At 35.2% G+C, this 17,747-nt stretch overlaps 1 protein-coding gene across 1 annotated transcript in view; it reads right to left on the reverse strand.

Annotated features, from left to right (window-relative positions):
- Positions 1-3,226: 3,226 nt before the first annotated feature.
- The window catches only part of LOC107724387 (MAM and LDL-receptor class A domain-containing protein 1-like), a 30,627-nt gene continuing 16,106 nt past the window's right edge, over positions 3,227-17,747 (reverse strand). The window contains exons 18-31 of the mRNA XM_016533297.1: positions 14,176-14,461; positions 12,970-13,215; positions 11,457-11,585; positions 11,176-11,328; positions 9,350-9,507; positions 8,170-8,371; positions 7,808-8,086; positions 7,590-7,715; positions 6,188-6,254; positions 5,098-5,195; positions 4,910-5,003; positions 4,767-4,827; positions 4,018-4,101; positions 3,227-3,601 (exon numbers count right to left, since the gene is read on the reverse strand). Of these exons, the coding sequence (XP_016388783.1) occupies positions 3,527-3,601; positions 4,018-4,101; positions 4,767-4,827; positions 4,910-5,003; positions 5,098-5,195; positions 6,188-6,254; positions 7,590-7,715; positions 7,808-8,086; positions 8,170-8,371; positions 9,350-9,507; positions 11,176-11,328; positions 11,457-11,585; positions 12,970-13,215; positions 14,176-14,461 (2,058 nt within the window). The 3' untranslated portion in view covers positions 3,227-3,526. The remainder of the gene's footprint in view (positions 3,602-4,017; positions 4,102-4,766; positions 4,828-4,909; positions 5,004-5,097; positions 5,196-6,187; positions 6,255-7,589; positions 7,716-7,807; positions 8,087-8,169; positions 8,372-9,349; positions 9,508-11,175; positions 11,329-11,456; positions 11,586-12,969; positions 13,216-14,175; positions 14,462-17,747) is intronic.

The following is a 17,747-nucleotide window of genomic DNA, read 5'->3' on the forward strand; positions in this document are numbered from 1 at the left end:
GAATATATAATTTATTTTAAAATATATATATTAAAAATGGGCCAAACAGACAACTGCACAACTGAAATGCTGAATTCCAGTTTTACATTTTTACAAGCATTCCCTGCCTAAATGCTTCCCATTCTTCCTCTTCCCAGCATGCACTTGGACTCGAGTCATGGATAGCTGCATCGTTTGACAATCTTCATGTATATTTCTGACAGAAAACATAAGATTAAGATTAACTATGAATTTAAAACCGAAATGAATTCTCATGAACTTAATCATGTTGTACAACTTACTCACTTACTCATTACTTCTAAACAGTTGTATTAATTAAAAAAAATTTTGTGATCTGTTTCCAGTAGATAAACTTTTTCATTTTTAGCAGGAATAATAATTATTCTGTTCGATGCTTGCTTGTGGCTTTTGCTTGTTTATTGTTTCAGACAGCTTGACTTTTTTTCATCACATTATTCTAAGAAACACTGCATGAATTTACTTGGCTACCATTCTGGGAAAAAATGGTCTCCATTTAGTTTGACATAACTTCCCTTTGGGGACGTTTAGGTCTAAGGCTTAAGTTATGGTTCATTTGAATAAATAATTTGAATTATATTTCATAGACACAAGTCTATGGTATATCTTCTACTCTGCCGGTACATTTCTTTATTAACCCAAATCAGCATTATAATGCATTATAAAATTAACAATCATATTTAAGTTTCGTTAAAAGGCATTTAGATACAATTATAAGAAAACTCGGTAACACTTTCTATGAAGCCCGTATTTATAATACATTATAAGGGTATTCTTAAGGCATTATAATGAATGCATAATGCATTATAAAAAAACTTATAATATGTTATATCAACTCATGAATAATCATAACAACAGTTATAATACATCATAATACTTACGTATTTGTGGTTATAAGTTTAAGAGTATGATTATTTATAACACACAATGAACACCATATAAAATCTATTTTTACATTTATAATGGACTATATATCCTGACATTGTTTATTTAAGATCTGCACAGTATCTTACTACAGCTTGTGAGTGGTTAGATGTTGAGTGTTTCCTGTGGAGCTAATGTTAATTAAACGATGTGAGCTTTATACTCCAACTGAAAAAAATGCAATGTTTTATATGGTTACATTTTATTTTGATGGCCCCCTTAATCAATCGACTATAAGCAACTCTGCAACTACATGCCAACTAACTCTCATTAGAGTATTAGTATGCTCAAAAATGGTAGAATCTAGTATGGTAGAATAAGTTGACGTACTTGCAAAGACACTTATAGTCAGTTTATCTGGTTGGTTGACCATCAAAATAAAGTGTTAGCAAATATTTACAGTAGCAGACATACTAATACTCTAATGACCGCTAGTTGATATGTAGTTGCAGAGTCACTTATCAACAGCTGTTTAAAGGCTACCATCAAAATAATCAAACTGATATTACAATAAAAATAGTTAACAATATAATGTATTATAAATACGGGCTTCATAGAAAGTGTTACCAAAAACTACTGTTTTCTGGTGCTTCTCTATCAATTTCTGAGACTCTGAAGCACTGAAAGAGATGGAGAGATACAGAAAGACATTAAAATTAAAGTGCAGTATTGATGAATGGACTATATGCATATTTTTTTATTTCGCTGAGATTCAGATGAACTGACCGCATATTTAAGCACAATAATGAAACTCCTCTCTGCAAATGTGACCATGTAAATGTATGCGTGATGAATATTATACTGTCTCTTTCTATTAGTTTTTACACCTCAGCAATAACACTTAAATTCGGCAAAACATTTTCACTGTCTTCAAGGAAATTTACCGTATTGACCCGAATATAAGACGATGTTTTTTTCTTGGAAGTACATCTGAAAAAACGCGGTCGTCTTATATTCGGGCCAATACGGCAATTTCCTGTCTCACACACTGTTAATAGAAAGATCCCAGCTGTCTATGTACACAGCAGGGTACGGAGGTCCCTATTTGAAAAACCAAATGTTTCATTATGAACATGATTTAAAAAAAAAACAAGACAAATAATTCAACAGGAATATCTGTAGGTTTAAAGAAGGATATAAGGAGGAGGACCAAACCTGTTCTAAGCAGAATCAGAACACTAAAACATTTTGTAGACTAAACGGCTGTAAACGATTAGCTGTCTATATTAGCTGACAGTAAAAACTTGTAATAGTGTGTAAAAGTCTGAATTCAGATCTTTGTGTATTTCTTGAGACATATCCAGAGAAAACACAATGTGTTGGGCTTATTGATGCTCATGTAATGCGGAGCACAATTCAGAAATCCAATTTGTATGTTTTTAATGAATACATAATTCTAAAACATCTTTGACAAGTGTATGTTACAGTCTGCGCAAAGACACATTTCCTAGATAATTCATCTATATTCGAACACTCTTATCAAATCATCTTGTTTCATTTCATGCTTTGTAGTTCATTTTTGTGCTAAGACAAAGCATTTGTTTTGACTTCTGACAAAAGAGAACCAGAAACAAAAGGACAAAGAATGCAGGATTACAGAGAGTTTGTAATATTGAAACATTTCATATTTCACCAGAGTTTATCATTGTACATTTACAGCTTTTGTTCCAGTGTTCTGGTACCAAGGAAAATTTCCTTTTCCCTTAAACACTGGCACTGCACAGTTAACTACTTTCATTTGTCTTTGTGCATGTTTTGGTATCATTACAGTTTTCAATTTTATCATCTGTCAAAATGTGGTCTGCGTGAATCCAAAAGGAGACCAAGTGGTGATTGAACGCACATTTAAAGTAATGAAAATACAATATTCTCGAAACCACAGAGATCTGGAAGGAGAGCAGGCTATAAAAAAACAAAACAATCTCTGAAATGGCACCCAGACTCCATATTAGATTTGATAAACCTTCCCAGATTAATGTTACATTGTGGTCATCCTAAATATTTAATTTAATTTAATTTAATTTAAATAAATCTATGATTCTCAAAAAAAATTCCTTTCTTTTCTGAAAGACACTGTTTGGTATTTTCAATGAAACAAAAAGATAATGTTCAAAAAATGCCTTCTAAATTATAGGAATTAATGTTAAAAAGTCTTAAAACTGAACATGAACATTCACCGGCAATTAGATACTATTAATTGAGTTGTTAAACATACAAAGGCATCTATCAGCATAGCCCCTCATGTTAAAACAGGCACTGACATAAAGTGTTGGCTCTTGTAAAACAAGAAAGATGGAAGTTTAATTTCAGTGCCTCGGAGAGATTTCATAACATATGGAATGTGTTACATGTCACAGATTATTTTAAGAAACTTTCTTTTTATGACTGATAGTTTAACTGCTTCATTTTGCTTAATTGGATCTTGTTTGTGGTCACACTTTTTCCTCCCACCAGTTTGTGTTCAAAAAAAGCCCTCTAAACCTTAAGCCAGTACAGCCATGCTGTTGGGGAGGCTCAAATGAAGTGGAAAGTGCTCTAAATCTATAGGGACGTGACAGCCAGTGTTTGCGTGTCTGTGTTTTCTTCAAGCTTCAGAACTGTTTGAGCACTTGTAGACTGGATTGGAGAAAGAGAGCTTGCTTTCCTTTGAGCTGGAGACCTGAATAACACACACAAGCAAAGACGGGCCCAGATGAACAAATGAAAACCACTGAGTCTTCTTATAGTCCATTTATACAGAGCAATTCTGGAACACTCGAGCGGCCAGCAACTGCATCCTATCATTATGATGAGACATTATGATGGACCTTTCTTCCATTATGATTTGTCCATATTTTCTCTGGTACCTTATTTTCATTTATTGCTTAAGCAGAAGATTAATGTATTACTTAGGTCCTCTGGTCCCAAGCCTCAGTCAAATCATTGCATGTCAAAGCTATATGTGATGAGTGCAGAGCAATAAAACAGTCCACAGATTGCATTGTACATCACCAGTATGTCTTTTCAAATTAAAAGTGTTTTTTGGGGTGAAACTGAATGGTCACTTTGTTAATTATGACAACCAGACTTTCATACCTTTGCATCCTCTCTCCATGGGTAAACGCTGATGTTTAGTCGAGGATGTACTGGCCATCTGGGTCTAACGTCAAGAGAGGGCAGCTGAAACCAGAATTACACAGTAAACTTATTTAATAAAATGACAGCTATAGGAACAACCATAATAGTAATGCTTTAATATATCATCTTTCCAAAGCTCACAGTCAAATTACATTAGTGTAATACAATTATGAAAATCAATAATTGTTTTCAAAACACTAGGGTTCCTACTGCATTACATTTTTGATTCAGCTCACTGACATGAATGCATAACTTAGCAAAATATGGAGAAATCTCAGTTAGCCATTAAAATATGCCAGACCTCACTAAAAACTACCCTTCACTGCACAGGAGAGTGAAAATTACTGTGCCGCATGCAAAATACAGCGAGTTTAGCACTGAGCGCTAAATGTACACATACACCAACACAAACGCACAAACGTAAGCTTGCGGGTCAATATTTCTTATCAGCAGTGTGACAGAGCTCTCTCTCACACCTGCAGAGCGGTTCAAATTACTAAATAACACAGTTCGCTCCAAAGTGGAAAAAAGGCAGTAAGTGGGAAAAAAAAGAAATGGAGAGGGATGAAAAAAAGAGAGTCTAGGGAATGTATTAGAGATGCAACATGGCAGGGAAAACGAAGGTCTCTATTAAAAAACAAACACACGACTGGATAATGCTCAACTTATTTGATCATGGCTTTTATAATTTGAGGTATATGACTGACCTTTTTCTGCAAGTCAAAGGTTGAGCAATCCAACTCTTCATTATCAATAAGACTGGAGTCTCTGTTCAGTCAAGAACAATGCAGTCAATACCTATACATTTTATAGACACTTTCCGAGTTCATTTGAATGTGAATGGACTTACTTTAGTGAAAGTCTCCTTTGAAATAACAAGAACAGAATGACTCCAGTTGCGATGACCACCAGGATCAATGCCACACTTAATCCAACACTGACAGCTGCAGAGTTCACAATTAAACACACATATTATTGCTTAACTAGTACATTTATATTCAAACAATTGCATGTGCATATACTCACCAATCCAGTTACCTAGTTTACTATCTGGTATCACAGCTGTTGTGGACGCGGTTGTGAGAAAAGGTTTTTCTTTTATATGGCAACGATTACCTGTCCACTGTGATGGACAACTAGAGAGGAAAACATAATTATTGCAGAAACACGCACACACTGACTTTAAATGGCAGAGATAATTCATAAGGGAATGCTGGCCATCCTCAACTTTCCAAAAGAGAAATAAATAAATAAGTGCATGAGTATTTGCCTGGAGACATCCACATGAGCTTAATATCAGCAACAGCCTTCCCTTGGCTCCTGTAATGAGAAAAAGACACGCATTCTCTCTTTGTCCCTTCTTTCCTCTTACTTTCTCCATGTGTTTTCTTTTCCTTTTCTTGCCTGTGGGGAAGATCTTTTCACATAAAGAATGCCCTTAAGCTATTCTGCAAGCAACCTCGTGCACACACAAACACACTAGTGTCTGCGAACAAGAGACTTAAGTAATTCTTATAATTTATTAGCGATGACATACACCATTTCAAAGAGAAAGACAAGGAGAGAGAAAACATTTGAGGCTTTGGGGGGTTAATTCAAATGGAGAAAGATTGTGTTTCTTGGCACAAGTGGAACAGTAATTACAGAAAGCCTGCTTTGGCAGTTCGCTGAAAAGTGCAAGTTTAAACTGAGAGTCAGGGTGCTGATACTCTTTGTATAACTCACACACATTTCAATGTGATATTCGGCTGGCACTGTAGGATAGCATGAATAATTCAATGCAAAGATCTCCAACAGGGTCTTGCCACCTGCCTGACCATGACCGACAGGTGAAGGTGGGGATTTTTTTCCCCAGGTAAAACTGAAAGGAGGTTTTAGGTCAGACTTTAGGCAAACACTTTTTTCTAACCCAACAAAAATCATCATCTATTTGTCCTCCATAACAAACATATACTTTGCATTAATCTGTATTAGCAGTCCAAGAGGAGTGAACAGTAAGAGAAAGCCTCTTTAGTTGCTTTAAATGCATAGCTTCTGTTATACAGATGAGTGCTCTATTAACTATTATTAACTATTATTAACATTTTGGGATTCACTGTGAGTGTACTATTGTGCTTGGGAAACTCACATGCACACTGCTCCATTTTCCTTTACTGAACACCTCCCTCCATTGAGACAGTACCCAATAGGACACTCTAAAAAATAAAACACATCCACATATAATAATGACTTATGTTAAAATCATCATCATAACTGAATGATAAAATGTGATAAGGACCTAATTTCACACCATTAATTAACACAGATCAAGTGGTTAAAGTTATGGGCTGGCGGCTAAAGGGTGCAGGTTCCAGCTCAGTTAGGGGCAATCCTTAACAAGAGAGTTACAGAGAGTCCCCATTAATGACGTGTCCTTGACCGAGGCTCTTCACCCCTACAGTGCTCCTGGGCCACAGCTCCTTTAATCTGAAGATTGCAGGAATATTCCCCTGAAGAAAGTGCCCACTTAATGAGAAGTAATATATTATGCTACTCCTAAAAAGTCCCTTTACTTTTATGGGCTTTATGTTGTTCATACATTTTTAAGCTATAAATTTAAACTTTCATTTAGAGAATAAAGTCAGAGAAGTATGTACTGATCTTGTCTTTGTCTATTCCTTTCTCCTCAACCTCTCTCACATTGTCTGATGAACAATCATTGGTTGTCTCAGAATCACTGAATCATTTTTCGACCCCGAAAACACTCCTAAATTGAAATCCAAGATTTTTTTTATTTTTTTATTTTTTAGTAAAACAATATAACATACCGTTCAAAAGTTTGGGGTCAGTATGATTTTTTTTTTGTTAACAATTATAAATTAATTGATCAAAAGAGACAGTAAAGCACAACTGATTTTAAACATTGATGATATGATGTTTCTTGAGCACAAAATCAGAAAATTACAGAAATACCTTATTATTTAAAATATATTAAAATAGATTAGAGTTATTTTGAATTGTAATATTTCACAACATTACTCTTCTTACTGTAATGTTCACCCTATAGTTTTGAATGGTAGTATATACTTACCAATACGTGAGTTTTACCGGAAGCGAATGTAGCAAACATATAAAATACGCCCAGTGGGATTTTTTTTAATAGAAAGATTAAAAATACGGGAGAAATACGGGAAAATATTTAAACGGGACGATAGCGGGATAGAATGGTAAAATACGGGAGAATCCCGGGAAAAACGGGAGGGTTGACAGGTATGTTTTTTGGGCTTCAAAATCTCGACCCCCATTCACTGCCATTATAAAGCATGGAAGAGCCACGACATTTTTAAAGACATTTTTAAATACAACTCCGACTGTAAAAATCTCGACCCCCATTCACCATTATAAAGCTTGGAAGAGCCAGGAAAATTTTTAATACAACTCCGACTGTATTCGTCACAGCAGCAAAATATTGACAAATTAAAAAAAACAAAACATGAATGATATGACCCCTTTAAATAAGAAAGTGAGATGAACGAATGTGTTTGTTTTACCATAGCAGCTGGACTCATCAGGGTTAAAAGGAGGGCAGTCAACAATATCGTCACATCGACTCTGATATGCTACACAGTCTGCTGTCGCCTCACACACTAGTTCTCCATCATCACATATCTTAACAGCTACAGAAACAGAGACAGAGAATTTCATCTGATTGTTTTACAGCTATGATGTACTACGATGTATATGAAACAGATTTGTGCTTGGGTCTTACGACATCCATATTCGTCTTCTCCATCTGGGCAGTCTAAAACCGTATCGCAGCGCAGCAGAGCTGGAATACAGCTGTTGTTCATGCAGCGGTATTCTCCCGTCTCACACCCTGTTTGAGGAGGCATAGTGCCAGGAACCACACTCACACACATCTCCTCATCCGAGCTGTCCAGACAGTCCACCTCACCATCACAGTGCCAACTCAGTGGTATACACTCAAACAGATACAAACACTGGAAGTGCTCCCTGTGGCATGTTTGTGGGATGGGGGTCACTGGACCTGAACATATACAGAAACAAAATAGTAAAGCCATTTTCAATTCAGGAAGAGACAAGAATCAAAAGCAATCAGTAGTTCTGTACCTCCAACAACACATTGTCTAGTGAAAGAGATGTCATCCACAGCAATGTCAGTCCACTGGTCTGCTCCCACTTCTGCCTGAACGATCACTCTGAAGGGTGATGCATTTGATAAGATCACATTAGCATAATGCCAGTTGTCTCCATGGTTTCCGCAGGTTGCCCACATTAGCAGAGGTGTTCCACTGTGGCCCATGGTATACACCTGCAATATAGTGCCCAGAATTCATTACGCAGTCTTCAAGAGGTGCTTTAAAGCTCAGTGTTTTCAATATAAAACAAAGGCAGTGAAAGGAATTTCACTGAACTCCTGCACATTTGGCTCCAAAAACGTTAAAGCTTATTTTTCATTACTCATTTTATGAATCATAATACATGCTCTTCTTTTCATGGAATAAGACCAGCGGGTGGAAATTTACTTCATGACTGATATTTAGCAGGCTGCAGTGCTCCAAAATGCTCATCTTTGCGAGTAAAATACTGCCACATAATGCAAAGGGAAGCTTCAAAGGTGGATATACACTGCAGCTCCAATTTTTTTTTAAAATGTTATAAAAAATGTCAGTAACACATGTTAGTATAGGGACCACTTTTCACTATTAACTAGTTGCTTAATTAGCATGCCTATTATTAACATATTAGCTGTTCATTAGTACGTATAAGCACATATTCTGCATGACCATATTCTACATCCCCAATCCTATCCAATACCTAAACTTAACAACTACCTTACTAACTATTATAAGCAGCAAATTAGCAAATTAAAATAAAGTGTGACCAAAATGTATATTTCAAATAAATGTTGTTCTCTTGAACGATCAAGTTGTCTAGTTGTATAAAGCTGCACAACTGTTTTGATAATTACTGATAATCACTGATAATTATTTAAAAAAAATCTTGAGCACCAAATCAGCATATTAGAATGATTTTTGAAAGATCACATGACACTCAAGACTGGAAGTTCAGTTTTTTCAAAACAAATGTCTAAACCGAAATAATTTTTCACAATATTACATTTTTACTGTATTTTGATTAAATAAATGTAGCTTCGGTGAGCAAGACACTTTTTCAAAAACATAAAAAAATACAGACTCTAAACTTTTGAATGGTATGGTAAAAACTTATGTAAAAGATGTTATTTGTGTATATTTCAAAATATATTTGTATTAAAGTATTATCTCACCTTCAGTGTACCCATGTGACGTGAGCCATACATGTGGAACCAAAAGCGCAGATGACATATACCGACACTCGCAGGAAACTCCAGCTGGCTTATGAATCTGGCGATATCTCCTTCTCTCTGAGCACTGGAGTTCACATACAGATACCCACCTCCTCCATCTGAAAGAGTAAACCAAATGAGACCCTGGACCACAAAACCAGTCATAAGGGTCAATTAAGAAATTAAGATTTATACATCATCTGAAAGCTGAATAAATAAGCTTTCCATTGTTAAGCATTGTTAAATAAGCTTTCCATCCTAATGTTTGTTAGGATAGGACAATATTTGGCCGAGATACAACTATTTGAAAATCTGGGATCTGAGGATGCAAAAAAATCGAAATATTGAGAAAATCGCCTTTAAAGTTGTCCAAATGAAGTTCTTAGCAATACATATTACTAATCAAAAATTAAGTTTTAATATATTTACAGTAGGAAATTTACAAAATATCTTCATGGAACATGATCTTTACTTAATATCCTAATGATTTTTGGCATAAAATAAAAATCAATAATTTTGACCCATGATCTTTACTTAATATCCTAATGATTTTTGGCATAAAAGAAAAATCTATAATTTTGACCCATACAATGTATTTTTGGCTATTGCTACAAATATACTCCAGCGACTTAAGACTGGTTTTGTGCTCCAGGGTCACAAATGTCACCTACAATGCATTAAATATTTACTTTAGCAAAGATGCCTGCTAAAACTGTGAAAATATGTAAATGAAATTGAAAAAAAAAAAACATTGGCATGTTTTTACGATCACCATTAACAATTACCATGGAGTTAAAAAAATTTAAATGTTCACAAGAATAAAAAAAAATCTACAACATAAAATCTATAACATGCATTAACAAAAAAGATGGGGTGAATTTTCATTTTGCATAGACTTCAATACTTTTACACCACTACACCCCTACAAATATTAGAAACAATTTCTTATCTTGTCAAAAATTAGATTATATTATTATAGTATTATGATAGAGATTGTAACAACAAACATTATTAGATTTCACTGCATAACTCCTCCACGGTTTTACTCAAAAGACACACTGTGCAGCAATTTCCTTGACTCTTTGTCTGGCATGAAAAATCAATAGTAGGTTCAGTAAATCGATCACCTTTTAGAGGGCAGACTCATTTTCACAATTAAAATAATGTACACTTAACGCTTTTACTGAGAGACACTGATCTTTTAGCAGAACCGGACATGAGTATATGAGGGGCAGAAATCCAGATCTTAATCACACCCATTGATGAAGTAGCTGGAAAATGGCTTTTAGTGATGGATTTTTCTGACTCTTCAACCCTGGTTTTTAAATCACGCAACGATTCATTAGATGATTCAGACGGCTGGCTTCAATTTTAGAGAAACCGCATCTCATATTCATGGGAATCTTGTACAAGAATTGCTATTTCATCCACATATATTTACATAAAATAGCAAGGTTTAGTCTTCGATTAATATGTAGCTTGTTTGGATTCAGGATCAGGTATTATCAAGCTGTCTGTTTCACTGTTTAAGGGAGGTAAGAAGATTCACTGTCCAGGCAATACAATCTGTGTGATCCACAGGTACTGTCAAATCTCAGCCAATCAGAAAGACACACTCATTATGACATAACGATAACATTTAGTTTTTAGTAATGCACATTTTCTAATTATTGAAAGCAAAACAAAGATTTTAATATGTTACCCTTTGGTGATATGTGTGTGTTTACTAGTCATATTTGTACTAGGCAGGTGATTGAAGGTCATTGTGAAGTTTAGGTTTTACTAACCGGGGCTGTGGTCAGCTGATGGTCCTGTCCCATTAAGCATTCTGCCATAGCCTATATCCCAATCAAAGTCATCGTAAGGATCCTGAGACAGATGGCAGGTCTCTTGCCAAAGGCCGCTGGGCATATCAAAATTACAAGCTCCTGGAACATGCACTAACAGACCACATGAACAGTTGAGATATTAGCTCCATAGATATTGTATTAATACCTATTTTGTATTTACATTGTATCTATATTGCATTAATACTCAAGAATTTCAAGGTTAGTGCAGATGTACTAACAGCAGTCAATCTCATCAGACTCATCGGAACAATCAGCTTTACCATCACACTCCAAATGATACTCAATACAGTCTCCATTATTACACACAAAATCTGTTACAGCGGGGCATGATCCAGGATGCACAGCTCCTGAAATACAAGGACACTTTTTCAGTCTCACTGATCTGAAACAGCATCATTTAAAAGATACAGTGGGTAAAATAAGGATTGAACACGTCACCATTTTTCTTAGTAAATATATTTCAAAAGGTGCTGTTGACTTGAAATTTTCACCAGATGTCAGTAATATCCGAAGTAATCCATACATACAAAGAAAACAAAACAAATAAGTTCAGAAATAGAATGGAAAGACCCAGGGAAAAATTATTGAACACATGAAGAAAGGGAGGTGCAAAAAGGCATGGAAAGCCAAGACACCAGCTGAAATCTATCAGTAACTAGAAAGCAATCCTGCCCCTAGTCAGTGGAAATTAATATTAGCTGGTTCAGTCCCAACACCTACAGTACCAGGATGATGAAGATGAAACAAAGGTGGACATTTCAGCAAGATAATGATCCCAAACACAGCCAAGAAAACTCTCAATTGGTTTCAGCAAAAGAAAGTAAAGCTGCTTGAATGGCCCAGCCAATCACCTGACTTGAATCCAATAGAAAATAAGAACTAAAGATCAGAGTTCATAGAAGAGGCCCACAGAACCTTCAATGTTTTCTTTGTATGTATGGATTACTTGGGTTGTTACCAACATTTGGTGAAAATTTATGTCAACAGCACCTTTAGAAATATATTTACTGGGAAAAATAGTGACGTGTTCAATATTATTATTATTTACTTATACTTATTTTACCTGCTGTACATGGTCCATGTAATAACAAAAATTATAATCTAACAATGAAAAGATGCGAAATCCAAATGACATGAAGTATGACCATATTCAACATCATTGCTCAAAATAGCAATAAAATATCATCCATCCAGAGCTTTTTAGTATGAATATCTTCAAATTCATTGAACATAACATGACAGCAAATTAAGTTCATTCATGCCAAACTATGTCCTGTTTAATTCTCCGAAACTTTGAGTTATTATGCCATGGAGCGAAAAGTCTTTATCTAGGAACAGAAATTCTTTAATTTTTATAATCTAATCTGGCATAAAACCAAATTAAAGTCTAGTAATTCCGAAAATTACAAACGGATGAACTCAAACAGAGATGAAGCTAAACTGCGATTGTGTATGCTATTGGAGTCAGAAATAATAGAAATATAGGATTGCCAAATGGTGATGTATAGATCTCTGCTAGGACATCTAACTGTCATCAAGAATGGCTTTCCCACTTACTGTATCTTTCATGGGTTTTTGGGACTCAGACAATTCTGTTGATGCTATAAAACCTTGCTTATGGATGGTCATACACAATATCACAAGCTCACAACTGCTTTATTAATAAAGATATCTTGCTGAGATAAAGTGAAGCAGAGCACCACATCAATAAAGGAGGCTACACAGTCTTACCGCTTTCATTTTTAAGTGTGTGATCATGAGGAGGTCTGATCATATGAATGGAGCCGACTCCATGAGCCCAACTAAAGGTATCTGCCATGCTGCTTTTCCAACCACAGTGCCCATGTTCAAATGAGCAGGACGTCCCACAATCCAATTCATCCGTTCCATCTCCACAGTCATCAGTGAAGTCACATTTCTGCTCTGGTTTGTAGCAATTGCCATTGTTACACTGTAGAGAACCCGGTGGACAGGATCCTGTGAAAACACACACATAGATAAATATTTTAATGTATAAAAACAGATGATGTTTATTTTATTCTGGTCATCACAATATGCTAATGTTTATAGTACTGAATGCTTCTCTTTTTTTGTTATTAATGTTTTTGAAAGGTCTCATATTTCACATAAATTCAAGAACCTATGTAAATTTTTGTAAAAACTTGAATATTGTGAAATAATTCAATAAAAAAAAACATTTTAAATACATTTCCCAATGTAATTTATTCCTGTGATGCAAAGCTGAATTTTCAGCATCATTACTCCAGTCTTCAGTGTCACATGATCCTTCAGAAATGATTCTAATATGCTGATTTGATGCTCAACAAACATTTCTTATTAAAAGAGTTTTGCTGCTTTATATTTTAGTGGAAACTACATGATGCATACTTTCAGGATTCTTAAAAAATATAAATGAACAGCATTTAATTGAAACAAAAATGATTATAAAATTATAAATGTATTACCTATCACTTTTGATTAATTTAATGCATCTTTGCTGATTGAAAGTATTATTTCTTAAATAAATCTTACTGACCTCAAGTTTTTGAACAGAGTTCTTATATTTTAGTTTATTTTTATTATAATAGCATTTTATTATGCACTTAAAAGTCATAATTAGCATTAAGTATTAAAGTATTAAGTATTAAATCTATGAACTCTATTGCACAGCCTCTGATTCTGCCTGCAAGATATAATGTATACTCATTTGTTTCATGGAAGAAAAAGATACTTTTCTACAGTTTCTCTACAAAGCTTTTTTCTTTCAACATGCTATCGGAAAACAATTAAGCTAAAAAAAAATAAATAAATAAAAAGGATGTTCATTGTCAATAGTGAAGCTCGTGGATTGATTATGCATTTGTGGAGCATTGTTATTCATTTACCTTTACACTGATAGCTCTGCATGTATATATGGCACAGTTAGTGCAACTGTACCTGGAAGTAACCGGGGAGTGGAGTCTTTCTCAAATTTGTTGAAAAGAATACAGCCTGATGAGAAGGTGATGTCATCCAGGCAGATGTGAACTCTGGTATTACGGCCCACCTTGCCTTCAAACATAATGCGGAAGTTGTCAGTAGACGAGAGAGGCAGTTCCTGTCTGCTCCAGTAGTTGCCTTGATTTCCAGTAAGGCTGAGTAAGAGTGAGCGGTTGGAGCTTGTAGACATGTACACATTCAGAGTGCCAATGCCGTCACCAGACATATGGACATAAAACACCATCTTGGAAATCAGACAAAAAGAAAGAATATTTTATCAATAATATCCCAGTAGCAAAAGTGCTGTTATAAACAAATATGCCACAGTAATCACAGCAGCGTTGATGTTTAGACCAACAGTACGATTACTAGTTTAATATTATTTATTTAACAGTTAATACTAATGAACTTACATTTTAGATACAATATTCCCAAATAGTTTGCCTATTTCTGCTCAGCCAACATAAATGGCTTCAAATCAGAATAAACTTTGAAAGTCTCCAAGCCTTTAATTAATCAGTGTTTTGAACAAACTGGTCGATTGAATGATTTAACTCACTAAAAAAAAAAAAAAACGATTCAGATTTTTTGAACAAATTAGTTAAGTGAATGAATCAATGACTTCCTCATAAAGATATTTATGTGTTTCTGCTGCTTTCAATCATTTAGATCGCTTGCCAATGTAATACTATATTCCAATCCCAAAAATATTTAGGCTAATTCCAGCTAAACGCTGGACTCAATAATACACTTCAAGTAAACTAGCAAATCTGCAAAGATAGTTTGCCACAATGGCGTCTATCTGGAAAAAAAGTTTCTCTTTTATTGATCGATTTTGCTTGTTATGGTGGCTGATATTCTTCTTCTGTTTCTGTATGTATGTGTAAATGACTCCTGTCAGTGTTTGACTGACTGGCGAGTTAGTGGAAGAGTTTGACCTTTTAGGATGAGACAATTGATTCTGTCACACACAAATTTGCTACTTTTACTAAGCATATAACACAAAATATAAAAACAACAACAACAAAAAACACCAAAGTTCCTAATTGTAATTTACAATATTAAAAACGTCTAACCAAGGCTGACAAGTACACACAAAAACTCCTCCTCTTCAGCTGCTTCTTGTGATTGATTGATGCAAGCTGAATGGGAGGACAATGGGGAAACGAGTCTCCATGGGCTAATTATCTCACACGCACATACACACCTCTAAAAAGGATGAACACAATCTGTCAAGTCAGAGGAGATCCAGAAACATGATTGCTTGCCTTCACACACAAACTGATGAGAGCTTTGAAAGGTGCTCCTCTTTCTCCCACAGACATTTTATGTGTGTATGTGTTTGACAGGATGATTGAGTGCTGCCGGCTGGCTCAATGACTGAGTTATGTGCTTCACAGTAACAGAGACAAATTCTGACATTCACTTCCTCCCATTATATTGAGCAAAAGCTATGGATTCAGCAATGCAGGGGAATTAAATATCCTCATTGCGCTAATGATCTAATTGGAAAGATCAATCTATAAAGCTTTTCCTAAAACACAAATATTATTCAAATAAATTCCTCTGTATTACCCAGGGCCATGAAGCCAGCTTGCTGTAGAAAGGTATGAGAAGACTTTGTAGAGGCAAAGCTTTGTTTGGACCAGTAGATGATCGGCAGCTACATTGTAACATATTGAGAGGTTACATGCAGTGCTAGGGGATTTTTGAAATTCACAGCAGGGAAGTTACAGAAATGCTGCTGGCTCCTATTTTCAGTGCTGTGTACAACACTGAGTTAAAAAAAAAAAAAATTTATAAATGGTATTACTATGCCTTTTTTTTGTGGATAGGACAGTAGAGTGATGACAGGAAAGCATTGGATGGAGAGAGGGAAGAAGGATCGGCAAAGGACCTCAAGACGGGAATCGAACTCGGGCCGCCGTGAGCACAGCTGCACTGTTTGCCGACGCACTAACCACAAGGCAGTTTGCGCTGACATAAGTGGTATTACTATGAAACTACGAAAGACCCAACCAGGAAAAAAGTCCAGATTTCAAGTTTGTGTATGTGAACCCAAAATCAAATTTATCTTTATCATCTTTTCAGATAAATAAGCTCATTGTACTATAAAAACATGACAACTTTACTACTTTAAGTACTTTATTCTTTCTAAGCCTATTAATAGGATTGAATTTAGTCAGTCTGTTTAAATTATACTTCCATAAACCTTCAAAAAATCCTTTTTGAAAATGGGAACTACCAACTGTAAACTTCGGCAAATGGTTTTCAGAAGCTGTTGGTGGCATCTGCACCACAGATGTCAAAGATGCTGATCTTATTAAAAAATATCAGTTTTCTCTGAAAAAAAAGGAAGCAGGAACATATGAACCAGTGGCATAGCCACGAGGGGGCCTGAGGGGGGGGCCTAGGCCCCCTCATTTGCATGTCTGCCCCCCTCAGTTTTTTGACTTCTTAAAATAAAAAAAATTAGGAATTGTTGATTTATTACTCTTATGAATTGTCCAATTACAATGGCGGTTCAATATTACAATTTTTCAAGAAATCACATAAAGATGAGCGAGAAAGAGAAAGTTTGCCATCTACGTCTGAGCCTGCTTCAGCTTTCCACAAGGAGATAGCGAGTGAAGCGGCAACTGACGTGCCCCGTTTTCAGGACACCGGTACGAACATTTCATCACAGGAGTGTAAGTGGTGAGACTTCCATCTCAGTTCTTAATCTGAGAATATTTGTTTTCTATTTGAATTGGTTCATTATTAAAACATTTCGCGTTCTATAGATATATTTCTAATGTCTGTGAGGCACGAGTTCGGTTCATTTTTGACGCGCTCAAGTTTGGTTTCATTATTTTACAGCGCACAACGTTTTGTTGTTATTGTGAGTGTACACAAACAAATGTAGACCCTTACCAGATTCGTACGATGTAATTATTCTTGTCTGTATGACCAAAAATGACGGAGTGTAGGGGAGAGCGGGGCACAAAGTAACACTTTTTGACTTTCTCAGTTTGTGTAAATCCACATGGGGTTCAGAGTATAATTTTTTTGTCCACAGTAATGTCACACTTGTCTAGTACAAATATGTCGCTTTGTTTCATAATTACAGTGTATACGTTTTTCTTTATTTACCCTCAAAAATTGGAAGTGAAATGTGACAACGCCCCGTAGGTGGAGTACATTGTAACATCTGAGGGGCACGTTGTAACATGACCATATAACAGCTTAAAATGTTATATGATTGAATTAAAAAAATATACAAGACAAACTAAAATATTTTGTCAATAAAATTAAATTATTATTTATTTCAAATAAAATAATGGTGTTTTTTAAGAATTAAAAATAATCTGATTTTGGAGTTTGACAATGAACACATTGCAACCATGCTTGGGACGGCCCACATAAACGAGCCAAAATGCTTTACATGTCTTGAAATAATAATTTCTTAACATTAAACATTGACTGTCAGTCTTTATTCACCTGTTTCTAGTTGTTTCTCATTACAATTCATTAAAGTAAATAGTGTAAAT

This window comes from Sinocyclocheilus rhinocerous, unplaced genomic scaffold, assembly GCF_001515625.1.
Source record: "Sinocyclocheilus rhinocerous isolate Xijiao unplaced genomic scaffold, SAMN03320098_v1.1 scaffold245, whole genome shotgun sequence".
Classification (NCBI taxonomy): Eukaryota; Metazoa; Chordata; class Actinopteri; order Cypriniformes; family Cyprinidae; genus Sinocyclocheilus; species Sinocyclocheilus rhinocerous.